Source organism: Stegostoma tigrinum, chromosome 7, assembly GCF_030684315.1.
Source record: "Stegostoma tigrinum isolate sSteTig4 chromosome 7, sSteTig4.hap1, whole genome shotgun sequence".
Taxonomy (NCBI): Eukaryota; Metazoa; Chordata; class Chondrichthyes; order Orectolobiformes; family Stegostomatidae; genus Stegostoma; species Stegostoma tigrinum.
Window position 1 is genome coordinate 8,794,918 of NC_081360.1, and position 27,455 is coordinate 8,822,372.

A 27,455-nucleotide genomic window follows, 5' to 3' on the forward strand; every position below is an offset into this window, starting at 1 on the left:
ATCTACTTGGTACTTGAAGCCTATCATTCTCCTCTTTACAGATTGTAAACTTTCAAAATATTGTGTCTTGATGATTTTTCTTTCATAACTGTGGGATAAGTAATGGGACACTGGACAGAACTTCCCTGATATTTCCAAAATAGACCCACAGGATTTTTTCTATCCACTTGAAGGGGCAGATGGGTCAGAAGTTCAACAACTCACCCGAAAGATGGTGCAGCCCTCCTTTCGTATTGCATTGACATGTTTGACTTGAATTTGCATTCAATTCTTCAGTGTATAACTTCAAACCACAAACTTCTTTCTAAATGTGTGAATGCGACCAACTGGGAGAGCAACAGTTGCTACCAGATCCCAGATTTCAGACGGGAAATATTATCCAGAATGTGTGCTGTGGATGGTTGCTTTGCTTCTGGAAAGTAGACATTCATGTAAAACAATAACATTTGTGATGCACCATAGGGTTTACTATGCTGCCACTATTCTGCATGAGGCGACTGAACAGAGTTCTGTGAAAGAAAAGTCATTTTGAGGAAGTAACAAGTGCTGTGGATAAAGTAGAAACTGTGGACATACTGTGGCTTTACTGGTACAGTGTGGTGATAGTCATGTTTCACAAGCCATTCCAAAAGGTAGAAATATACAAAATTCCACTGAGACACCAAAATGACCAATTTGCCTGACTGATGAAAACAATTTACACCAACTTTTGTCATTAAAAGAAATCAGCTCTATTTATTGTAAGACATTTATCTTTAACATAAGCTAGAGAAAAGAAAGGATTTTAGATCAGCAAACGTATAATAAACTATCCCCCTTCACAGACCACAAACAGACACATACTCGATCGTGACTAAGAGAGAGAAAGGACACAATGGTTAAACACAGAAACTATGGATTGATAAAGACAATGGAAAAATGTAAAGATGACAGTACGTATCTGAAACGGGTTTGAGCCATTTGGGCTGTCTCAGGATTTGTGATAGAATATTGGATGGGAAGTCCAGTGAGGCCCATCTCAACATTGGGCGCATCTCACGCCATCTTTTACGCTTTTCTTAAGCCTGACAGTAAGTTGTCCTCTAGATAGCAGTGAGTTGTCAAAATAAAGAGGATTAATACTTGTTAAACACATTGTTAATGGTTTAACTCATCTCATTAATATTCAGCTTCCAATCTTACCAAACAAGCCAGACATCAAGAAACAAAAACAAAGTTGCTGGAAAAGGAAGTTTGACATGGAAACCACAGCAGCTACCTGATGAATTCATCTCATCAGTTTCAGCAAATAACCACAGCTCATTCTACATTGCCATGCCATCTAGTGCAGACACCATGCCAGGAGGCTTGCCATGATTGTCAGTAGTCCTCAATCAAGACAAGAGGGATAGCTTTTGTTCAGAGGTCCTGGCACAGGAAGTCAAGGACAGTCTCCTATACCAGTCCAGGTGTTTGGAAATGGTCAGTCATTAATCCAGATAGCAAAAATCAAGATGTTTTCCTCATAAGGGATGAGAACTCACAGAGCCATGGAGTTATACAACACTGGAACAGACCCTTTGGCCCAGCCCATCAACAGCGACCAGACATCCTAAGCTGATTTAGTCCCACTTGGCCATGTGCTTCTAAACCCTTCCTATTCATATACCCATCCAGGTGCCTTTTAAATGTTGTAATTGTGTCCACTTCCACCAACTCTTCTGGCAGCTCATTCCATACATGCACCATCATTTGTGTGAAACAATTCTGCTCAGATCCCTTTTAAATCTTTCCCCTTTCACTTTAAACCTACGCCGTCTGGTTTTGGACTCCCTTACTCTAGGAAGAAGACCTTGACTATTTACCCTATCCATGCCCCTCATGATTTTATAAACCTCAATAAGGTCACCCCTCAGCCTCCAGCAATTCAGGGGAAAAGGCCCTAGCCTATTCAGCTTCTCCAGATAGCAAAAAAGCTCCAAACCCAGCAACATCCTTGTATATCTTTTCTGAACCCTTTCAAGTTTAACATCTTTCCTACAGCAGGGAGACTAAAATTAGAACAGAATGTTGGTCAGTCCACTACCCATCTTGACTCGGTCTACTCTATCATGGGCTGTTTCCCTCCTGGAATGAAAGATAAGCTGGTAATAGGAGAGTTAAAATGGGCAGCACAGCCATTACTTTTGGTGTAGGTGGGGAAGTGCCCAAGTAAGTGAGTAGACAGCACCAAGGACATGCGTAGTTGGTGATGTTGGAGGTTTGGATTGGGTGAGACCGAATGAAAGAAGATATTTCAGGCAATATTGAGAGTGGCAAAGCATGAGCCTTGTTGGGAGGTGGATGCAGGCACACAGATAGATTGAGGTGGGTTATCAGAGAGAAGATCATGGCATTTACACTTGCAGAGTGCAGACCTTCTTCCAACAGATGCTGAGACTGCTTTAACCAGGGTGGCAAACTCTGACCATAGAATCATAGAGGTGTACAGCACAGAAACAGATCCTTCAGTCCAATTCATACATGCCAACCAGATATCCTAAATAAGTCTAGTCCCATTTGCCAGCATTTGGCCCATATCCCTCTGATTCCTTCTTATTCATGTACCCATCCAGATGCTAGCAAATGGGACTAGATTTATTTAAGATATCTAATCGACATGGACAATTTGACTGAAGGGTCTGTATCTATGCTGTATACCTCTATGACTCCATGACTATGTGATTAAAAAAAATTGCTATATTTCTGTTTTAAATTCTGCCCCAAGAGGAAACGTCCTTTCAATATCCGCCCTGTTCCGATCTGTTCTACAAAAGAGTCACTGGACCCGCAACATTAACTCAGTTTTGTTTCCACAGATGCTGCCAGGCCTGCTGAATTATTCCAGCAATTTCTGTTTTGTTTCTGATATCCAGAAACAATATTCTATATTTTGTGTGTGTAAGTGGCATGGTGAGAGTTGTCCTTGCTGTCAATCATCCTCCCCCACCCTCTAATCTCCAGTCCATGGGTCCATCCTGCCATGTCTACCAATACCATCCTGTGCCTTGGGTAGCAGTGGTTCCTATACCTCCCAGGTTGCGCCAGTGAGCAAAACAGCCCCTTCTGGTGAGCTTGATTTTCAAACTAGGTCACCTCAATCCCAGAGAAGGCCTGCAAATGGTCATTTAAGTAAATGAGAAGTCCCATAAAATCCACCCCTTCAAAGCTCAGCAAAATTTCCTTTTAACCTTCCCCACTCAAAGTACAAGCCTGCTGTTGAATCTTACCACAGAACCAAAAGTGAACATCCCTTTTTACTGATGCAGTAAATTCCTTTACCACCTCTACAGCTCTCACACTTCAAAAAGGATGTTGTGCGCAGAATTTTTCAGGATATTCCACATGATGCCTAATTAGTGTTTTATAACACATTAGGCTTACCATAATTTCCTTGCTTTTGTCGTCTACGGGGAGCAGCATATTCACTATCTGCCACCAGTACATAATTGAAATTGGGAATTCACTGTTTGGAGGAAAGCAGGCACAGACATAGCCAATGATAGGGGAGCAATCAGTTTCAAGCACCGATACACTGTCTCATTCATTTGACTCTATCATGATTTATAGCTTTAGGGACCCTGGCAATTACAAAGCTACTTTAAAACGTTGCATGTAAAAAAAATCCTTGGTTTTGTTTGACAGGCAAATCTAGGCTTCAGAATCTTTATAAAAAGTTGACATAATTGCATTTCATTGGCTGTTTCATTGCAGAAGGAGCGTGCAGCAAGGGAACTACGCTGGAAGATAGATTATCACCTACCTGGTTACACTGAGATGTTAGCCTCCAGACAAAATGCAGGTGGGTTCTCTACTTCGTACATGTCACATGCTATCAGTCGCTGAATGAACAGCCCATCTCCCAGTGGAAGGCTACATTCTTTTCTTAAAAATGAAACTCCCTGAAATTAATTAGACAATGTCAAGCTTGATTTTATCTTATTTGGAAATAATTTATTACCCTTTCTGCAGGATCTATTAGTCTACAGATCAGTGTAATTATTCATTTGCAAAAAAGCTCATGGGTAATTAAATGGAGGAAGCTTTAACACCCGATTGTATTCATGTCCACATTTGGGGACATTTTTACATAAAGCAATAATTGGCCACTGATTTGGCTACAAGGGCCATATTACCAGCAGAAACAAAACAATCAATTTCTGTGGAAAACATGCCATGTTTACGAGTGCAGCATTTGATTTTACACAAATATGTCAGTTCACAATTGTCTCAATTCTGTGATTTCCCTGTTTTAGTATGTGTACTTCAGGAGGATATCCTTTCAAATGTTTTAATGAATGCCCACTAGGTTTTCACACAATCTTTTGGGATGAATATTACCAGATTTTGGTGAGATGTTAATTTTGAGGAGTTTCGGGGAGCTGTGTGACCACTCTCAGACATCCCTCCAGTTTTTATCGATATAATTATGCAATACACTTCCACAGTGCCACTCTTACTCAATCTTGCATGCAACAAAGATGGAAGTCTTCAATGCTAGTGGGACTTTATGATATCTGTGCTGAGCCTGCCATACTTAAGTATCAGCTGTGCATCACACTTCAAGCTTAATCTTGCAGTGCAATTCCAAACAAAGCTGAAAGAGGCAAGTTAGCATCCTACTGACAGACAGAGACCTAATGGTCATTGTGGATAGCGTGGTGGGGAAGTGGTCCTCTTTCCCAAGATCTTCAGAGGAGACAATAACAACAAATATTGGTCTGAAGAAGTTATCTGGTAAGCACAGGATTCATAGTCCAGAGAAATATGCATCAATGCTGCAAAAATATAATAAATTCTGGGTTTGTAAGGATAAATGCCACCATTCCCTCTCTGCTACCTCACATTCACCCTAATTCTGCCATTGCGCCCATCTCCCATCAAGGTTCACAGAGAACCACTCACTATTGAATGCAGCAACATTGTTCAATGGCTCTCATCTACCCCATGCTCCCCCAAACTATATCCTTTTGTCCCCTCTGCCCTTTCTACTCACTCACTTGGGAAACCTCATCAACTTTCCTGATTGAAAACAGACCAGATCTTCAGCTGACTTTATTTGTTCCTCAGACTGAGTGCACTCACCCTGAGAGACTGACCCTTGAATAGCAGTGTTATATTTGCAAACTTCAAAACCATCAAAACTATTATTGGCTCTAACAAATTTTGGGAATTCTAGACAGTGCACCTGTCATCACTCCAATTACCTTTTCTAGGGCTGTAGAACATTGATCATTAGACTCTGGTGAGAATTTTTGTCTGTTTACCTTACCTATCTCTGATATTTATTTTCTGTTCTAATATCAATTACTTTCAATAGATCCCTGCATTTTCCTGACAACTGATGTCAGGCTGTTTGACCTGTAGTTCTGTGCTTTTCCTTACCCTTCAATAGCAGTGTTGTATTTGCAAACTTCAAATCCATTGGAACTGTTATAGGCGCTATCAAATTTTGGACAATCTGGACAGTGCACCTTTATCACTCCTATTGTCTTTTCTAGGACTGTAGAATATTGATCATTCAGCCTTGGGAAGAATTTTTGACTGTTTACCTTAAATATCTCTGATAATTATTTTCTGCTCTAACATTAATTACTTTCAAGTTCTTACTTTTAGTTATTATTTCTTGCTTCCATCAGTGAAGGTAGTTAGAGGTAGGGTTTCATGCCTCTTTGTCAGTTTATTTGTCTGTAAACTATATATCTCAAAACTAATGGATGGATTACAGCAAAATCTGAATCACAGAAAGGGTAAGTCCCAAAGCAGAACTGATTAGATCATGATGAAGATGAAGTTTCGGATCCAGATTTTGGAATTTTTTAAAGGATTGTTTAACATTGGGAAAAATTGTCTTTTTATTTTGAATGCTGTGGGATGTTGTGTAGTGGACTGTTTTAGAGTATTGTGAATTGTCTCAACTGCTGTGATGCAAGTTGTCAGATGTGTCAAAAAAAAGCGGAGTTTTCAGGGCAGATTTTCAGATGTGCATTAGGCAGAAGCAACCTCAGTGAGATGGAAGTTCTTGCTTTTTTTGGCTTTATAGTTACATTGCATCAACCAGACAAGAAAAATGCACAGAGGAGACCTGTGTAATTATAATGGCATTGAGATCACACAGTAAAACAGAGGTATGAGCTCCACTGAGCACTGGTTTCACTTATCTCTGGTGTGTAATTTGTGCCTTCCACCACAAAGACAAACATAAAATATTTATTCAAAATTTCTACCATTTCCTCATACTCAATGGCAATTCCTCCTATTTCTGCCTCTAAAGTACCTTATTCATCCTCTTCTGTATATCCTTGTAAAAACTCATGAAAACCGTTATGTGCATTCCTGATTGGTTTGCTCTTGTACCATAAATATTTTCCAGAAACAAATTAAAAAAGAATAATTGATTCAAAGCAGGATGGGCAGGGAACTCTGAAGTAGAGACTTAAATTACTGATCATGTGTAAAATTTCTCGCTAGGCTACTCAATTTGGAAAGAATTAATTGTGCTGAATTTTCATCTGGGTCCAGAGACGCATTGTGATGTGTGAGTGACCATGTCCCCTGTTTTTTTTTAAAGATACCTGACATCCCTTTGCATTCCTGATGTCATGTCATTTTCCTTTGGCCTTTTTGTGGTTGTCCATGGTTCAGGTACAAAATGCACACTTGCATCCTCTTGAGGTTGGGTTGCCTATTTTCAAAGAGAGATGAAAATCAGATTTCTACTGCCACACCATTTCTACTTGGTGACATGGGATTCTGGAAATCACTTGGATCAGCCTGGCTTGAAAGTTGTTGAAGAAAATGGAATGCCTGCTGAAAAGTGCAACATTATGAAAGTAATTAAAAATTGGTTTCCCACTATTAAATAACATTATTTGGTACTGTATTGTTATATAGGTCTGTTTTAGTAGTAATCATAAGACTTGAAGTAGGCCAATCAGCCCCACAAAGTTGCACCACCATTCTGGATCATTGACCTCAACACCATTTCCCCAAGTTAACACCATATTTCTTAATGACAGTAGTATTTAGAAACTTATTGTTCTGTATGTTGAACATACTCAGTGGATGATTTTGCATAAAAAAAAGTAAAATGTTGCAGATGGGGCAGAACAGGGGCTCAGTGAATAGCACTGTTGCCTCACAGCGCCAGGGATCTGGGTTCCATTCCAGCCTCGGGTGACTGTGTGGATTTTGCACATTCTTCCCATGTTTGCGTGGGTTTCCTGTGGGTGCTCTGGCTTCCTCCAATAGTCCAAAAATAGGCATAATTTCCAGGGATGTCCCTAGGTGCGAAGTGTAGTGCTATTGAATGGGGTAAGCCTGGGTGGGATGTTCTTTGGAGGGTTGGTGTAGACCTGATGGGCTGAATGGCCTGCTTTCACACTGTAGGCATTCAATGATTCTGTGTTGAAAATCTTAAATGAAAAATGTTGGAGAAAGTTAACAGAGTTAACATTTCAATCAATATAACTATTCTTCAGAGCTCAGAACTCTCCCGAAGAATCACATTGAACTTGAAGTGTTACTTCTGTTCCTGTCTCCACAGATGCTGCCAGATCTGTTGAGTTTTTCCAGCACTTTCTGTTTTTATTTGAGTTTTCACAGCCCTCCTGGGTAGGAATCCCAAAAATGCACTGCCCTCTGTGTGAAGAAACTCCTCATTTCAATTATAAATGTTCTGCTGCATGATCTGACTGTGTCCTCAGTTGTAAACACTTACCCCACCCCCCAATCCCTCCCCAACTATCCCAGCCCTCCACAATCAGGGGAAGCAATCTTTCTGTGTAGCTCTCTAAGGACACAGTAAATGACAATTAGATCATCTCTCATTCTTCTAAACCCTGAAGAATACAGGCCCAGTCTCCTCTCTCTCTCTTCATAGAATAGTACTGCAATCCCAGGAAGTAACGGCGGCATGGCTAATCTGAGGGGACAAGGACTGATATGAGAGATAAGTGTTGACTGGCCTACCTCTGCACCTACACTCCTTGTACACTTTAAGGTAGCTTACAAACAGTACTGCGACCTCCACCCTATTTTGAAAAGACTAAAATGGTGCGTGAAGTCAGGTTTGTTGTTTGTGAATCATGAAAGCTTCCTTGTCTCCAGGGGAAGATTCAGTCCAGGGTTGCTACTAAAATTAGCAATTAAAATCAGCACCCACTTTATATCCCTTACCTTCATCAGTGTGAGACATGACCTGTGCAATGTAAAATATAAAAGAAATGCAGAAACTTCAGAACAACATTGGGCAACCTACATGAGTGTGATTCTTTTTGTAGTACAGTTGAAGAATCATTACGAGGAGCCAGCCTGGAGAAGGAATGAGAAGTGATGCTTTGAAAGCAATATAGTAGCTTGTCTTGGAACTGATAAAAACTCATCATCACCTATACCAGCTAGGGGATTGAACAGTCATCCTTCTTGAGACATCAGCACTACAGTTCGAAAGGTGTGAACCCCAAGCAACCAGCTCAGCTGTTCTATTAGGAGGCTATTACTAATTACTGCATTTAACACTAATTAACACTCCTATATTAGCAATCAGATTGTCTATTTGAAAGCTGCCATACTCCATCAGTCACAAGAATTACCATCGAAACTACTGGTGCATTAATAATATATGCTCAACTTCCTCTACACAGTGCAACTCTGTTCAGCAACTACATTACAACAAGTCAACTTTTTAAAAACATTTCAGGAATTATTTTATCGAAAAATAAACTTGATTTCAATCATTCCCTGTTGCAACCGGCTCTCTCCTTAGATTTTTGAATCAAAACAGTATATCCATTGTTGAGTAATCATTTACATTTTCAAGACTTAACTGCTATTCCCATGCATTCTAGCTGCAAGGCCCTGAATCATTTGACGTGAAGGTAGTAACCGAGATATTTGATTGTACCACAAACAAGGAAGCAGGAGCAAGGTGCACTTAAACATTCCTCCTTGTGTTGACATAAGGCTGTATGTGATATTCAATGTGTATGCTTCTAATCCCATTCAGACATGCAGCCAGAAATATTTATTGTCAGCACACTTCTTTTGAGGGCTAAGTAAGGGCCTCCGACAATAGTTAATGATAGACATCAGCTCTTAAGGGGCAGTGCGTGCTGGTTGCATGCCCAATGAAATACTTGGAAGAAAAGAAATAGCTGTGAGGCCTGCAGGTGAAATCTCTGGTTTTTACAATGCTGTTTTGGATGCCGTCAGATAAAGAGCACAATTCTTCACCAGCAGGAAGAAAACTCTCCAAGCAACATTTGTAAAAACAATCCAAAAGAACTGCGGATGTTGTAGGGGAGGCGATGGCATAGTGGTAGTATTGCTAAGTTGTTAATCCAGAAGCCCAGACAATGTTCCAGGCGTCCGGGTTCAAATTCTGCCTTGGCAGATGGTGGAATTTGATTTCAATAAATATCTGGAAGTAACAATCTAATGATGATCATGAATCCATTATTGATTGTCAGGAAAAACTCATCTGGCTCACTAATATCCTTTAGGGAAGGAAACTGCCATCCTTACCTGGTCTAGCCTACATGTGATTCCAGACCCAAAGCAATGGGATTGTTTCTTGACTGCCCTGTGGACCATAAGTGCTGCCTAGCCAGTGACACCCTCATCCCGTGAATGAATAAAGGAAACAAAAAATCAGGAACAAAAACAAAAACAATGTTTCTGGAAAAGCTCAGCAGGTCTGCCAGCATCTGTGAAGGAAAAAACCAGAGTTACCGTTTTGGGTCCAGTGACCCTTCTTCAGAGTCAAGGAAAGTTCGTTGTGAGGAAAAAACATAGAGTGAGCTGCAATTGGATCTCCTTACCCTTGACAAATTCTCCTTTAACTCCTCGCACTTCCTACGGACTGAGGGGGTGGCCATGGGAACCCACATGGGCCCAAACTATGTCTGCCTATTCTTGGATATGTGGAATAGTCCCTTTTCTGTTGTTACACTTGTACTATCCCCCACCTCTTCCTTTGCTACATTGATAGCTGCATCAGCGCTGCCTCATGCTGCCACGAGGAGCTTGAACAGTTCATCAACTTCACTAACATCTTTAACCCCAACCTCAAATACATCTGGACCATCTCTGATACCTCCCTCTCCTTCCTAGAACTCTCCATCACCATCTCTGGAGGCTAACTTGAAACTGAAGTCTATTTCATGCCCAGCGACACCCACAGCTACCTGGACTACACCTCCTCTCAACCACTCTTCTCTAAGAATGAGATCCCCTACTCCCATTTCCTCCGCCTCCGCTGAGACTGCTCCCAAGATGGTGTGTTCCCTTCCCGAACATCCCAGATGTCCTCCTATTTCAAGGACCACAATGTTGCCCCTCTGGTAATCGAAAATGCCCTCAACTGCATTTCTTGCATTTCCTGCACTTATGCCCTGACTTCCCCTCTCCCCAACAAAAATAAAGACAGAATCCCCCTTGTCCTCACATATCACTCCACCAACCTCCGCATCCAGCGTATCATTCTCCGCCACTTCTGCCACCTCCAATCCAATCTCACCTTCCTACCCCTATCTGTCTTTTACAGGGACCGCTCTCTCCATAACTCCCTTGTCTGCTCCACACTCTCCACTAACCCCAATACACCTGGCACCTTTCCCTGCAACTGCAGGAAGGGCTATACCTACACCGACGCCTCCCCTGTCACTTCCATCTGCACATCTGTCAACTTGGTCTACTGTATCCACTGCTCCCAATGTGGCCTCCTCTACATCGGTGAGACCAAGCATAGACTCAGAGACCATTTCATAGAACATCTGCACTCAGGACGCGACAAGCAACAACACCTTCTGGTCGCCAACCATTTAAACTTCCCTTCCCACTCCCTGGGTGACATGCCCATCCTGGGCATCCTCCAGTGTCGCAATGAAATCATCTACAAAACGGAGGAGCAGCACTTAATATTCCGCCTCAGGAGCCTGGATCCTGATGGCCTAAGGATGGAATTCACCAGTTTTAAAATCTCCCCACCCCCGGCCTCATCCCATGTCCAACCCTCCCTCTCATCCCCCCCCCCCCCACTCCTTGACCTGACATAACCTGTCCATCTTCTCTCCCACCTATCCGCCCACCCATCCCACTGACCAATGCTCACCACTCCCCACCTGCATTCAACTATCACCATGCAACCTACCTTCCCCAGTCCCACCCCGCCTCTCTGTATTTACTTCTGAGCTCCCTTCCCCCTCCCCATTTTTTGAAAAAGTGTCCCGACCCAAAACATTTACTTTCCAGCTCCTCTAATGCTGCCTGGCCTGCTGTGTTCCTCCAACTCCACACTGTGTTGTGTCTGACTCCATCATTGGCAGTTCTTGCTATCTCCTATGAAATGATATGTTTCCTTACATAAGGAAATAAACCCTGATTGAGTTCCAGACATTGCCATAGGGAATGCAGCAAGGATGGGCAGTCTCCACAAACCTTTCTCAATCAGAAAGATGGAACAGAACAGGCCACTGTGCATGCATATGTAAATAACTCCAGCACACGCAGATGAAGTAGTCTGTGAGCTCAACTGATAAATTTAAATTGGTTTCTGGCATAATTGTCAGAGCAGCCTGAATCGTTTAGAAATTGTTGGTCAATAGCAGGATAACATTTGGCGATAAACATTAAGTTCAAATTTGCACAGTTATGAACTGGTTGTGCTTGCAGCTTCTTGTGCATACTTAAAGGGATGTGTTGTTTGATATGGTACACCAGTTACTGAGGCTAACATTTTGCCAGCATATAGTCAACACGCAGCTAGCATCACACCAATATAGTTTACCATATTATTCATTTGTGTGGTGAGCAAAATCTCTTTTTAGTCTGGCCTGAATAATTTGTGTTAGCCTTGGCCCCTTTTGGGGCCAAAATGACAGCCATTGACTCTATCATGAGTTTGCCTGATATATAATAAGTGATGCGTTTGATCATGGTAGTCATTATTGTGCAAGACAGTCTTGCTACCAAGCTTACACGGTAAGAACATAGCTAAGGCTCTATTTTTATGACAGTCTTACATGGACACCATTAAGCTTTTTATTTCAGATTTTTATTGAATTTAAATACGATCTACTGTGGTGGGATTCGAACCCACATCCCCAGTACATTAACAGTACATTGGGTACTAGATCGTTTGTTCAGTGACATTACTGTTATTGTCACCAATTTCCCTTAAAGGAGTCTTATTGAAAATTCAAGTTCAGTTCAATTATTGCACAAATTTTGTCAATATACTTCAAAGAATTAGGTAAAGTCCATCATGCATAGTTTTCTTTTTTGAAAACGTGCTAACTATTCTGTAACACATTTTTTGGTTTTGATAAGATTTTCTTGCACATCTTTAGGTAAGAATTTGTTATCTTTCTTCCCAGCAGCTGTGTATCAGACATGGGAGCTGGGGCACCTTCTATCGCCCTCACTTTATCTTCCAATTACTATAGAGGCCAGTCACTGATCATATCCATAAAAGGCTGCCTGTTAAGAAAAGAACTGAAATGTTTATTATACAAAAGAAAACTAAACATAAACTAACTTACTGAAGAACCATTGGAGTGAACTCATCACAAATAATAGAAAGAACATTTCCCCAGCAACAACCTCATGGCAACTTAAATGACAGGGAAAAATTAGCCATCTCTCCATGCTAAAGCTTCTTGTTCAGCCAGCACTACTGTGATTGGTTTCTTGTTGACAAATTTCTGCATTCAGTCATTGTCTTTGGTTAATGTCTGCTACTGAGGGTTTCAAACAAGCTGCTAACTCAGCTTACTGATTATATAACATTAATTATTTAACCCAAAGTTTTCAACAAGCTTACAGAATGTGTTCCTTGCTGACGCTTCCATGAGGAGCTATAGAGCTTTCTTCTTACAGACGTCTTTGCGCCTTAAGAGCAGACAGATGGCTTTTCCATACATTTAGCTTCCAGCATTTTTAAGGCCAGCCTTCACACTATTGTAGCACTTCAACCTCCACTCATTGATGCCCACAGACACAAACTAACTCACTGGTTTTCTGGATGTTTCTGTCTTTGTCTCCCTGTGTCATTAGACATCTTGTTGTTAGACAACTGCCTAATTTTCCCTATCTCCTGGTCCTATTCCAAGGTTGTAATATCTCATCAAAACGCATATATAATAGACCCTGAGATTACTAGCATCAAAGCTCATGAACTCAAAAATGAAATTACAACTATTTTATCCCTATTCTTAACACATAAAATGTAGAAATACAAATCAATATAAAGCTATATATCACTCCTCCAGGTTAGAATCCAAGTTCCTAAAATAGCAATATTATGTCATGAACTGGGACAGTGGTTAACTTTGCTGCTTCACAGCGCCAGGGACCTGGATTCACCTCCAGCCTTTAGCGACTCTGTGTGGAGTTTGCACATTCTCCCCGTGTCTGTGTAGGTTTCCTCTGGGTGTTCTGGTTTTCTCCCACAGTCCAAAGATGTACAGGCTAGCTGCATTAGCCATGGTAAATGCAGGGTTACAGGGGTATGATAGGGGTTTGGATCTGGTGGGATGCTTTTCAGAGTTATGATATGCACTCTCTAGGCTGAATAACACATTCCCCAATGTATGAGTCTATGAACCTTCATCACAAATATCAGACCACAAATCAATCCTATTTTGCCCACTTATGTATCTCCAATGATCCAATGATGTTGTCTGTTGAAGACTTCAGTGCATTACCGGCAGCATCCACCTCTCCTAGTGGTGCTGCTAGTCCTGGAGGGCAGGATGCTTCTTTTTGGTCTGCAGCTCTCAGAGTGGAGTTTCTTTCTGACTGAGAACTTGATCACATGGGAGACCTGACACAGAACCCAGGTTAGTGCCTGATTGTACTTAAGCAGCATCAAGTCTCATGAAGAGAAACAACGTGGGCCTCCAAATGGGTAGAGCCCTGTCGCATGGACTAAATGCTGCCCAATCTTTGTTGAAATTATAGGCTGTTTATCCAGTATAAGTAAAGCGTAAGTGTCTTTGACATGTTTCTCCTCAAGACGGATTTGAATTTTGACTATTTTGGACAATGCCAGTGACGTAATTAAAACCAGTCAAAACTCATTTCCTTTGATATATTCCTTATGGGACAATAATGCGTGCTAAATTTTTGAAGCATCTGAACTGTAGCCTCCACATTGCCTATTTTACTCAGTCTCTTGGATGGCTGAGGTTCCAATTATCAGTTAAGCTACAAACTGAATGTAGTTCTGAAGTAAGGCAGCCACTTTCAGAGAAGGGAAGGGTTAAGAAAGGGTGAGAAAAGGAAGCCAAAGTTAACAAACCATATTCTCCATTTTGAATAATACCCTCCATTAATACATGACTGAATATTACACTGTGTAAATGCAGGGGAGGCATGTTACATGTAAAACTTTAGGAGAAAACATTCTTTGTGCATGATTGAGTTGGTTGAAAGATAAGTTTGGACAGCTGAATAAATCAAAGACATTTGGTATGGCCTTTGTTATCCTAAAGGAATAAGTAATAAAATAATACTTTTGCAGGAATGCCTTATAAACTGAGTTTAGTGGTTTAGTGACTGAAGGCACCGACTGAGTTAAGTTAATTAATGTTGCAATTTATATGTAGTTTAGGGATAAATGCAATTCTATTAATACTCAGCCATAGACATTGCACACATTGCATAGATCTTCTCACTAATATCTGGGATTTGCACAAAAATTTGTGCATCCTGATAAACAAGAAATGGCCTCGCATAGAAATACACAGAGAATCATTTCTATGTGCCACTATTCTGGAATCTTCCATCACTATCCGTGAGAACTGCCTGCCCCATCAGCAGGGCAAGACTCACAAGAGCTGGTGGCATGATCAAAAACAGTTGGGAAAAAGTGATCCTGAGAGATCTCACCATTGACTCTGGATGCCATGAAGTCTCATGGCATAAGGTCAAAGATGGGTAAAGGAAATCTATCAATTAGCACCTAGTACCCTCCCTCAATGATTAAATCCACAGAATCCCTACAGTGTGGAGACAGGCCATTTGCCCCAACAAGTCCACACAAATTCACCCCCCTTCCCTATCCCTGTAACCCTGCTTTTCCCATGGCTAATATACCTAACCTAAGCATCCCTGGACACTATAGCATGGCCAATTCACCTAAGCTGCAAGATAACAAAGTGTGGAGCTGGATGAACACAGCAGGCCAAGCAGCATCTCAGGAGCACAAAAGCTGACGTTTCGGGCCTAGACCCAAAGGGTCTGAGATGCTGCTTGGCCTGCTGTGTTCATCCAACTCCACACTTTGTTATCTTGGATTCTACAGCATCTGCAGTTCCCATTATCACTCACCTAAGCTGCACATCTTTAGACTGTGGTATGAAACCAGAACACCTGGAGAAAACCCACGCAGACGCAGGGAGAATGTGCAAACTCCACACAGCCATTCACTCAAAGCAAGAATTGAACCTCATAAGGACCACGAATACATCGAATTGAAAGGAGAACCCCAAAAGTTTGTACTTAAGAAAGTGAAAGATCAAATGTAACAGCAGCAGCAAGTATTTTAAAATGATGTCAGGACAAGGGACTGACATCACTGAAGCAACTTATAAAGTGGCATATATACTCTTGAAGAAGAAGTAAGCCATTTAGCGATGTGGAAATCATAAGAGAAAGCATTGTTGAAGTTGTAAGATGTTTAGATTCAGATAATGGTAATAAGTACAAACAACTACCTCTTTCAAGAAGGTCTGTAGCTTATCAGTAACATGAATTAGCACTCAATGTAACAGAACAACCTCATACAATATGCCAAAATAAAGACATGTATCATTCGATTGCCTTGGATGAATCTACTGACATTATTGACTCAGTGCAGGTGTTATGTTTTATTCATGTTATAACTGTGGATTTTCATTGCCACAAGGAGTTACTGGCTTTGGGTACCCTTACGGTGAGGACGTTTGGAATTGACATCTTCACAGTCTTTCAAAGAAAAATGCTGTGAAGCAAAACTGAATCTATGTAATTTAGTAAATGCATGCATAGACGGTACACCTACCATGAGAGGAAAGCAGGAAGGATTTGTTGCATTAATACAGAAAGAATTGCCAGATCCAGATACTTTGATTTGCTTTCATTGTCTTTTGCATTAAATGAATATCCGTGCCAAATCTGCTGTTTTAAGTGATCATTGAATAAAGTTATAGGTATTGTAAACTACACTCAAACAAATGCATCACAGCATTGCCAATTTTGCAACATGCTTCAGCTTGTTGATGAAACATTCACTGCGAATATACCAAATCATTCTAAAGTGTGCTGGTTGTCACAAAGACAGATACTTGGAAAACTTTTATCTTTGCGAAAACGAATCACAAGATTTTTTGAGGAACTGAATGAACCACGTAAATTGTCAGAAGAGGATTTCTGCAGAAATACTGCATTTTTGCATAATATAATGTCAAAGCAAAATACTCTGAATTTCCTTTGCAAGGTAAGACTAAATCAATACATGATATGTAGTTAAAAATCCAATTATTTTGGAAAAGGCTGACCTTTTTCAAAACTCTCCTTACCCGATTGGAACTTTTCAGCTGAACATTTTCCCGAACTGGCAAAGGTAATTAATGAACAAGGTACAAGGAAATCATTAAGGAAATGCAATGTGAAAGAATACAAAGCTGTTCCAGAATCCCTGATTGAAGAATACAGTGAAAGATGTGCAGATTTTGAGAAACATGATCTCACATTGAAACTAGCTTTTCAACCACACGTGGTTGATGTCTCCGAAGCTCCTGATGACTTACAGATGGAAGTGATTGAGCTCTCAGAAGATAATGCTCTGAAGCCTCTATTTGATGCTAAGAAGGATCCTATAGAAATATGGAAAAATGCCATCGAATACCCATGTCAATGTCAACGAACTTGTCAAGTACTGTGGTGTTTTGGCACAACTTACTGTTGTGAATCAACATTTTCATATGTGACACAAATTAAAATGCACTTAAGATCTTAGATGACGGATATTCACCTGGAGAACCAATTAAAGCTACAGTCAACAATGTTGGAACCAAATATCCGATTCTTATCTTGCAATAAGCAATCACAAAAACATCATTTAATGGTTTGTTGTCTAAGTTTTTCACTTATTAATAATTGTATTGTCAACTTTGCCAAACAAATAAATGTATCTTGTGCTGAATTTTGTTTTTTTTCGATATCCTCATATAATAGCAGTCTTTAACTAAAATTAGTGAATATGTTGACAAAAATATGATATTTTGTTGTATGTCTTAAATTTTCAAAGCACACAGCCTAATAGGATCTTGGTTAAATAAAATGTGGCCTTCCAATGTAAAAACGTTCCCTACCCCGGACTAGAATCTTAACTGAACCAACCATGTGACCTGGCCAGAAGCTTGAAATTCTGTTATAATTCACTCATCTCCTGACTGCCAAAGCGTTTCCACCATCGTAAAGACACGACAGAATTTTGATGCAACACTCACCACTCAACCTGTGTAAGGGCAGCTCTGACAACACTCAAGGAACTCAACACCAACACCATAAAACAGCCCACTTGATTGCTATTCCATCCATTACCCTAAATATTTACTCCAAATGCTGCGGGGAGTACTGAAAGGAACTTTTCCCACAGCCCCTCTTGCTTATAAATTTGAAATCATATCAGATTACCACTTGGTCTTTTATCCTGTAATTTACAGAATATTTTTGTCACTCAGCACAGTCTTGGTGACTACTGCTGACAATGTTCCCTAAAGAGACTTGTTTTCAGCTTCAACAGTGTGGAGCTGGAAGAACACAGCAGGCCAGGCAGCATCAGAGGAGCAGGAAAGCTGACGTTTCATGTCGGGACCCTTCTTTCTAAAGAAAGGTCCAGACCCGAAACATCAGTTTTCCTGCTCCTCTGATAATGCCTGGCCTGCTGTGTTCATCCAGTTCCACACTGTGTTTTCTCTGACTCCAGCATCGGCAATGTTATCAGCAGATACTGACTGGTATTGCTGGTTAATTAAATAACTACTGTGGACCGTATCCTATTGAGAAGGATGTTTTGAATTTTTAAAATAGCTTTTACTCTGCTTCCAGATGGCTTAAGATTGTGCAGTGAATATCCACATCATATAAGCTGGGAAAAATTCATATCCAATCCCTGGTCAGTGTTAAGCAAGCTGATGACAGCCAAATGGCCCGAATGGTATTACTGTAGACCTGTCTAACTATGCTGTACAAGAAAAAAAATTTGGAATTGAAGAGTCAGAAAGAGGTGCCAAGATACATTAGCATGAAGAAGACCATAAGATATTGGAACAGAACTAAGCCATTCAGCTGATTGAGTCTGCTACTCCATTTCTTGAGATCAAGACTGATCTGATCATTCTCCATTCTACTTTCCTGGCTTATCCCCATAACACTTGATTCCGTTCCTGATTAAGAATCGGTCTCTCTTAGCCTTGAATGTACTTAATGACCCAGCCTTGATAGCCTTTTGTAGTAAAAAAAAGCCCCAAAGAGTCACTACCCTCTGAGAGTAGAAATTCCAACTCATCTTTGACTTTAATGTGCGACCCTTTACCCTGAGATGATGCCCTTTTGCCCCAGCCTCTCCCACAAGCGGAAACAACTCTCCGCATCTTCCTTCTGCATCAAATTCTCTATGAATCTTGTATGCTTCAAGCAAGGGATGAAATGTTTCTGTTGTCAATTATGAAGTGTTTGTTGAGCAAGATTGATAGCACCGTGTTGCCAATGTTAGAAGCAATGTGTCTCCTGTAAATCTCCACTCTCCACCTCATTAATAATGTAATCAAGTCCTTAGGCATCACGTCCAATCAAAAACTCTCACCTACTTCATCCTCACAAACGATGAATCTTTCCTGTCGTCTGTGCTTTCTGCTCACTTAAGACCATAAGGCCAAAAGACATAGGAGTGGAAGTAAGGCCATTTGGCCCATCAAGGCCACTCCGCCATTTAAATCATGGCTGATGGGCATTTCAACACCACTTCCCTGCACCTCCCCGTCGCCCTTGATTCTTTTTGAGATCAAGAATTTGTCAATCTCTGCCTTGAAGGCATCCAACGTCCCGGCCTCCACTACACTCTGCGGCAATGAATTCCACAAGCCCACTACTCTCTGGCTGAAGAAATGTCGTCTCATTTCAGTTTTAAATTTACCCCCTCTAATTTTAAGGCTGTGCCCATGGGTCCCAGTCTCCCTGCCTAACAGAAACAACTTCCTAGCGTCCACCCCTTCTAAACCGTACATTATCTTGTAAGTTTCTATTAGATCTCCCCTCAACCTTCTAAACTCTAATGAGTACAATCCCAGGATCCTTAGCCGTTCATCATATGTTAAACCTACCATTCCAGGGATCATCCGTGTGAATCCCCGCTGGACATGCTCCAGGGCTAGTATGTCTTTCCTGAGGTGTGGGGCCCAAAATTGGACACAGTATTCTAAATGGGCCCAACTAGAGCCTTATAAAGCCTCAGAAGCACATCGCTGCTTTTATATTCCAACCCTCTTGAGATAAACGACAACATTACATTCGCTTTCTTAATTATGGACTCTACCTGCAAGTTAACCTTTGGAGAATCCTGGACCAACACTCCCAGATCCCTTTGCACTTCTGATTTGCGAATTTTCTCACCGTTTAGAAAATAGTCCATGCCTGTATTCTTTTTTCCAAAGTGCAAAACCTCACATTTACTCACATTGAATTTCATCAGCCATTTCCTGGACCACTCTCCTAAATTATCTAAATCTTTCTGCAGCTTCCCCACCTCCTCAGTACTACCTGCCTGTCCACCTATCTTTGTATCATCGGCAAACTTCGCCAGAGTGCCCCCAGTTCCTTCATCCAGATCATTAATATATAAGGTGAACAGCTGTGGCCCCAACACTGATCCTTGCGGGAAACCACTCGTCACCAGTTGCCATTCCGAAAAGGAGCCTTTTATCCCAACTCTCTGCCTTCTGTCAGACAGCCGATCCTCAATCCAAGCCAGTAGCTCACCTCGAACACCATGGACCCTCACCTTGCTCAGCAGCCTCCCGTGAGGCACTGTATCAAAGGCCTTTTGGAAGTCTAGATAGATAACATCTACTGGGTTTCCCCGGTCTAACATACTTGTTACCTCTTCAAAGAATTCTAACAAGTTTGCCAGGCATGACCTCCCTTTACTAAAACCATGCTGACTTGTTTTAATCTGACCCTGCACTTCCAGGAATTTAGAAATCTCATCCTTGACAATGGATTCTAGAATTTTACCAACTACCAAGGTTAGGCTAATCGGCCTATAATTTTCCATCTTTTGCCTTGATCCTTTCTTAAACAAGGGAGTTACAACAGAAATTTTCCAATCATCTGGGACTTTCCCTGACTCCAGTGACTTTTGAAAGATCACGACCAAAGCCTCCGCTATTTCCTCAGCCACCCCCCTCAGAACTCTAGGATGTAGCCCATCTGGGCCAGGAGGTTTATCAATTTTTAGACCTTTTAGCTTTTCTAGCACTTTCTCTTCTGTAATGCCTACCGTACTCAACTCTGCCCCCTGGCTCTCCCTAATTGTTGGCATACTACTCATGTCTTCCACTCTGAAGACTGACGCAAAGTACTTACTAAGTTCTTCAGCTATTTCCTTATCTCCCATCACTAGCCTTCCAGCATCAATTTGGAGCAGCCCAATATCTACTTTTGCCTCTCGTTTGTTTCATCAGTTTGGAGCGGCCCAATATCTACTTTTGCCGCTCGTTTGTTTAATGACCTTAATGACCCCTCCTGCCCCTGCACCACCACTAACAGCTTTTCTATCCTCTCCCTTCACACTCAATCCTTCCTTTTTTCTCACTGCAGGAAAGATTGGCTCACGTCAGTGCTTAGGGATCCAAAACAGATAGGGTTTGGCAGAGGTTATTCACATGCGACAACAGCAAAGAAACTCTTCGGCCCATCTTGTTATGCCAGTTGTTGAGCACCTATCTATTTTAACCCTGGTTCCCAGCACTTGGTCCATGGTCTTGCTATGGCATTTAAGTGGTAATCTAAATAGTTCTTACATAGTGTGAGAGCTTCCACCTTTACCAACCCTTCAGACAATGAGTTCCAAATACCCACCACTCTCTGGATAAAAGAAGTCTCCTTAAATGATCTCTAAACCTACTGCATCTTATTTTGAATCTATGCGCCCTAGCCTTTGAACCCTCTGCTGACAAGAAATGTTAATTCCCATCTCATATTCTTACTGACTTCAATCCACCCATCAGCCTTTTCTGCTCTAAGGAAAGCAACCCCAACCTATCTAGTCTCTGTTCATGCCTGAATTGCTCCATCCTAGGCAACATCCTTTTGGATCTCCTTTGCACTCTCTCTAGTGTAATCACATCCTTCCTATAGTGCAGTGACTAGAATTTCACACAGTAAACTGAGTGACCTTCTTTAGGCTGTGAAGCACTGCTCGCCCATTCCTACCAGTGCAAGCTCATTCTTAATTCATGCAAGCTAATCCCACTAAGACAACAAATACCATCTCTTCTTCTTTACAAACTGAAGCTGCACCCATTAATCCTCCACAAAGAAGCCAACACCGGAGGGCCTCAGCGTCATCTCCACCTCTGATGAGAAAGTTACTGAACCCACAGAGGATGACCTGGAAAGGCTTTAACTTCTTCTCCACACCATCTCAGACACTTTCACCTCACTGGATTCTGCAACTCAATTGCAGTGAGTAGTACAGTCTGGTGAACACATCATTGACAAGCCTCCTCAGTTGATCAAAGAAGAAATGCCAGGTCTCTGTCTCTCTTCTTTTTGGAAGTGTGAACAGAATTTTATAAACACTGTATACTACTGTGCCATCAAATCTGCTGGATCTGTCTCGCAAATGGTTTGGGAATTATTCAGCAATGGTGATGGTGGTGTCTCAGACATTGTCTTGGAAGATATGATTTTATGAGTATGACTATGACGGGCTGTTGCTTGACTAGTCTGTGAGACAGCTGTCCCAGTTTTGGCACCAGCCCCCATTGTTAGTGAGGAGGATTTTGCAGGGTTGCCATGGCTGAGTTTCCCATTGTTGTTTATTGTGCCTTGGTCGATGCCAGGTGATCTGTCCAGTTTCAGTCCTTTTTAGAGATTTTTTTAAGTGGTTCAATACAACTAAGTAACCTACTGGGTTATTTCAGATGGTAGCTATGAGCCCATTATGTTGCTGTATGTCAGGAGTCACATGTAGGCCAGCCAGAATATGGACAACAAGTTTTCCTTCCCAAAATGATAATAGTGAACAAAATGGGACAATCAACAATGATTTCATTATCATTATTAGGTAGTTAATTCCAAGCATTTACTGAATTCAACTTACACCATCTGCCGTGGTGGGATTGGAACACCAGTCCTCAGAAGTCTACCTGGGCCTTTGGATTACTAGTCCAGCAACGACATTTATCTGCCATCAGCCTCCTCCTAACTGAACACTGAAGACTTTGTACACTAAGAAAGCAATGGAATCTACAATGAGGCTGGCAATCAAGAAGTTAGTGCTAAAATCAGTGAGTATCACTACTCAGAAAACAATGTGAATTAGACAGAGTAACAGCCTACAGGTACATGCAAAGTGAGTGACACTAAGAAAGCAAGTTAAGAAAACTATAAGGTGCATCCTCTGTTGATCATGCATGGCCCTGCACACAAAGTGACCTAACAGAAGCATACAATTGATAGGTGTCTCTGAACTTCAAAGCAACATGTTGGAGGGTTCATACTCTGTGTGCATTGGGACAGAGAGCAGTTATTGGTGGTGTAGTGACACTGGTGGAAGCCAACTTCCTTGGTCGAAGGGTTGAAGAAGATGGTGGCCATGGAGCATGCAGAAACACTGCTGTGTAGAAGCAACTGCATCATGGTTAAGACAAGCATTCACTAAATGCAACCACCAGGTTCTTGCTCTGTTTTACATGTCATGAATTTGCATACCTACTTTCTCAGGAAAAGAGAGCAGAGTTGGAAGGAAAGCATAAACGTGGCAAGTTGACACTTCAATAAAATCCGTATGGAAGAAAATAAGGTAGTCCATGTTCAATGGTGAGATTTGAAGTTCCCACTTCAGACTTAAGGGGAAAGTTGCAGCAATTTTTCTTCTCAACATGAAGATTCTAATTTTCTCCATCTCAGTTTATTTTCCCACCTTTCTGACATTTCTCATGTCACTGGGAAACAAACGGCTTTACCATGAAGTTCAAAATCAGAGAGATCCAATGGAGGAAACAGAAGGTAGCTGAAGATAGGTGAAGAATGCATGCATGCAGGTGCCAGGAGTCTGATGAGTTGAATACATTAGTTTACTTATGAAATTATGGCAAAAATGAAGACTCAGCTCATACGTGGGCTGGAATAGGTATACAATATTGCTAACAGACATGTATTCAAGAATTCCAGGGAAGGAAAGGAAAAATGGAATGGTATGAATTAAGTCGGTGTGGACACGTTTTGCCCATACATGCTGGGGTATATTTTAATATTTGGGTGCTGTGAGAAGGGGGAACCGAACAGAACCTGGGGCCCCTAAAACTAACTGCAATGCATCAGTCCATTTGACCAAATATGTAGGAGCAGAAATAGGCTATTTGGCCCATCATGACTGATCTGATAATCCTCAACTCCACGTTCTGCCTTTTCCCAAAAGCCCTCAATTCCCTCATTGATTAAAGAGTCAGTGATTGTTAAGCTCTGCTACATGTATCATTTTACTTCTGGTCTTTCCTGTTTTCAATCAGTGGGCATGATGACAACCCATATACCACAATTTCAACACTTACTTATAAGGACACTTTAAAAATACAAGTTGAAGAAGTTTGTAGTTGTCACAGAGAGGCACAGCGATTTTGTGATGGAGTCAATCATTTGCACACTTTGAATTCTATCTTAAATAGAATGAATGATGCCTTAACCTTGACCTTTCATTGCCCCACTAAACTGCAGGAAAGTGATGCCCAGCATATTGTTACCAGATATGTGTATCAGGGCCATGAGTAGGATGATGGAAGTGGTAAACATCTAAGTGGAGATTCCACTCAAAGTACTTTCACTACACAACCCACTGCCTCCAAATCAATGCCCCATATAACTGCCTCTGAACCACAAGTGCAGGAGACCCTCTTTGGTAGGGTCTTTGCAGCGTCCAAAACCATAAGGCCAAGAGTAGGAGCAACTCACCAACCGAAGCAGACATATGATCAGCCTGACAGCATGTGACGATTTCCCAAGAATTCACCTGGTAAATATGATGGGAAAAAGAGAAATAACAATTTGGAGTTGCACATGGTTTGCACATTAGATATTAAGATTCTATTTGCGACACATAGAGTCAGAGAGAAGAACAGAAACAGATACTTTAGTCCAATTCATCCATGCAGACCAGATTAAATTAATCTAGTCCCATTTTCCAGCATTTGGTCCTTACCATCTTAATTCTTCCTATTCTTCCTATCCAGGTACCTTTTAAATGTTGTAAATGTACCAGCCTCCATCACTTCCTCTGACAGTTCATTCCATATATGTACCACCCTCTGCATGAAAATGGTCCCTTTTAAATCTTTCACCTTAAACCTATGACCTCTAGTTTTGGACTCACTTCCTGGGGAAAAGGCTTTAACTATTCACCCATCCATGCCCCTCCTGATTTTATAAACTTCTATGAGGTCACCCCTCAGCCTTCAAAACTCCAAGGAAAATAACACAAACCCTCTAACCCTGGCAACACCCTTGAAAATCTTTTCTGAAAATCTTTTCTGAAACCTTGCAAGTTTTGTACCTTTCCTATAACAGGGAGACCAGAATTATACACAGTGGTCCAAGAATGGGCTAACCAATGTCCTGTACAGCTGCAACATGACCTCCCAACTCCTATACTCAACGTACTGAACCAATAAAGGGAAGCATACCAAACGCCTTCTTCACTACCCTGTCTACCTGCTACTCCATTTTCAAGGAGTTATGAACCTATATTACAAGGTCTCTGTTTAGCAACACTCAATATTATTGCTTAAGTATTATTGTTTTGAACTGTACTGTTCTTTCTTAGCTGCTGACTAGTAAGTTGTCTTCTCAGTTGTGTGAGAAAACCTGAATTGAGGATGAGCAGTGGGTGGTCTGTCAAAGGGATGCTTGTTCTTTGCAGTAAGTTTTACTCTAGTGTCAACGAGAGAAAAGTAACAGTAAAAACTTCTGTTATATGGCAATAGAAGAAAGAACTGTGGATGTAGTTGCAAATCTGAAACAAAACTAGTAATTTTTGGAGAAACTCAGCAGGTCTGGCAGTATCAGTGGAGAAAAAGCAGAGTTAATGTTTCCGGCCCAACAACCCTGCTGCAGTTCTCATGCTTCCACATATGCTGCCAGATCTGCTGAATTTCTCCAGCAATTTCTCCAACAATTTGTCTCAATTATAAGGAGATACTACAGAAACTGGAGTTATTTTCTTTAAAACAGAGAAAGTCAAAGGTAAGTTTGAGAGGGGTGCTCAAAATGTTGAAGGAAACTGCTAACATAAATAAGGAAACCAGTTTCCAATGTCAGAAGAGTCAATAACCATAGGACATGGATTGAAATAACTGGCAACACAACCAACAACTACATTTGGAAAATATATTTAGACAGTGATTTTTTGTGATCTGGAATGCACTGTCGGGAATGGTACTTGAGGCAGATGCAGTTAAAACTTTTAAATGGAAATTGCATAGAAGTGAACCCTACATAATGCCAATGTTCTTTGGGAAAGAAATCCACTGGCCTAATCAACTGAAATGGATTTTAGACCCAGAGCAATGTGTTTTATGTTTCACTGCTCCCTGAAATGTCTGAGAAAACAATGCAGTTTTTGAGAAATTCAAAGACAGTTAGGATAGATAATAACCACTGGAATTGCCAGTAACACCCAAATCCAATGAATGAATTATAAAAAAAAGCACTTTTCAGATATGGGAAAAGACCAGTGACCTGGCACTAATTTGTTAGAGCTTACAAAGATCTGGCACAGGTATAATTGGCCATATGGCTTTTTGTTATCATTCTGGATTCTACGAGTTCTCATTAATAAGTGTGATCCTATGATTTCTTCTGGAAATTACATGTGGGTGATTATTGGAAGACAAGGTAGGCTTGGGTGGTGATGCTATTGTCTTGGAACAGCTTGTTGGCACTCATTACTCAGATCCACAAATAAGCAATGGAGAATGTTTTCTGGCAATGTTTACAGTTCTGCTTCAGTGACAGTTTAGTTTCAGAGAAAATCAGAAAGGAAGAAAGGAAAGTGATGCTAGCTGCTACAACAGGAAGTACATCCAAATGCCCACAGAGTACACTTTTAAAAAATTATTCATGGCATGTAGACATCACTGGCATGTCTTCATTAACCAGAGGGAAGTTAAGAATTAATGATGTTCCTGTGGGTCTGGAATTACATGTAGGTTAGACCAGATAAGGACAGCAGGCTTCCTTCCCCTAAGAACATTAGAGAACAAGATGGACTTTTGCAGCAATCGACAGTGATTACATGGCCATTTTAGGCTAGTCTCAAATTACAAGTTTTTGTTGAATTCAGGTTTCACAATCAGCCACTGGGTGGGATTTGAACCCTTTACAAACAAGACAGGAGAATTACTTACAAAAAGAAAGAGCTGTTTATATGCCTTGAGAAAAGAGTTAACAATAATAAAACAATAGCTTGCATTAATTATAGTGCCTTTAATGTTGTAAAATGTCACAAAGCACTTCACCAGATAATGTATGAAAATCAATTTGTCACTGGACTGCATCAAAAAGGGCAGTGACCAATAGCTTGGTTAAAACTGCAGATTTTAATAGACAAAAGGTTCGAGAAATTCAAGGCGGAAGATCTGAGATTAGGGAATAAGTAATTGAACTCACAGTGACCAATGATAGAGCAATTGAAATAGCAGATGTGCAAAGTGCCAGGTTTAGAAGAGTGTAGAAATTTCAGAGGATTGTACAATTGGAGGGAGCTATAGAGGTAAGGTTGTGAGAAGCCATGGAGGGATTTGAAAATAAAGAGGAAGCAAAAATCACATCAGCAAAAGTTGTAGAGCTAAAAAAAATTTTATTCTTCTGAGTTCTAATTTTTTAAGAGAAAATGGGAAGATTCTCTCCATCCCTTGTGAAGAATCATCTGTCATATTGTGATGTTCCTAGTCAGCAGCTGAAGACACTTCACCATCTGTCTTCAGTAAGATTTGGGCTGATTGAAGAAGACTAGTGCCTTCTAATGCAATCCACTGTGTGTCATTTGGATTGAATCAGACAATCTGAGAATTACCCGCAACGTTTGAAAAGCTGTTGACAGCTCAGGAGCTGACAAGCAGACACCTGGTGTGGCTGCAGTCAGTTTTCTTGCCAGAAATGTGTGGTAGGTA

General features: G+C 41.0%; 1 protein-coding gene across 2 annotated transcripts in view; it reads left to right on the top strand.

Annotated features, from left to right (window-relative positions):
* LOC125454434 (uncharacterized) overlaps positions 1-27,455 on the top strand; it is a 112,662-nt gene that overhangs the window by 59,651 nt on the left and 25,556 nt on the right. For both annotated transcript variants that reach the window (XM_048535173.2, XM_048535174.1), the window contains one exon: positions 3,733-3,820. In XM_048535173.2, the coding sequence (XP_048391130.1) occupies positions 3,733-3,820 (88 nt within the window). The remainder of the gene's footprint in view (positions 1-3,732; positions 3,821-27,455) is intronic.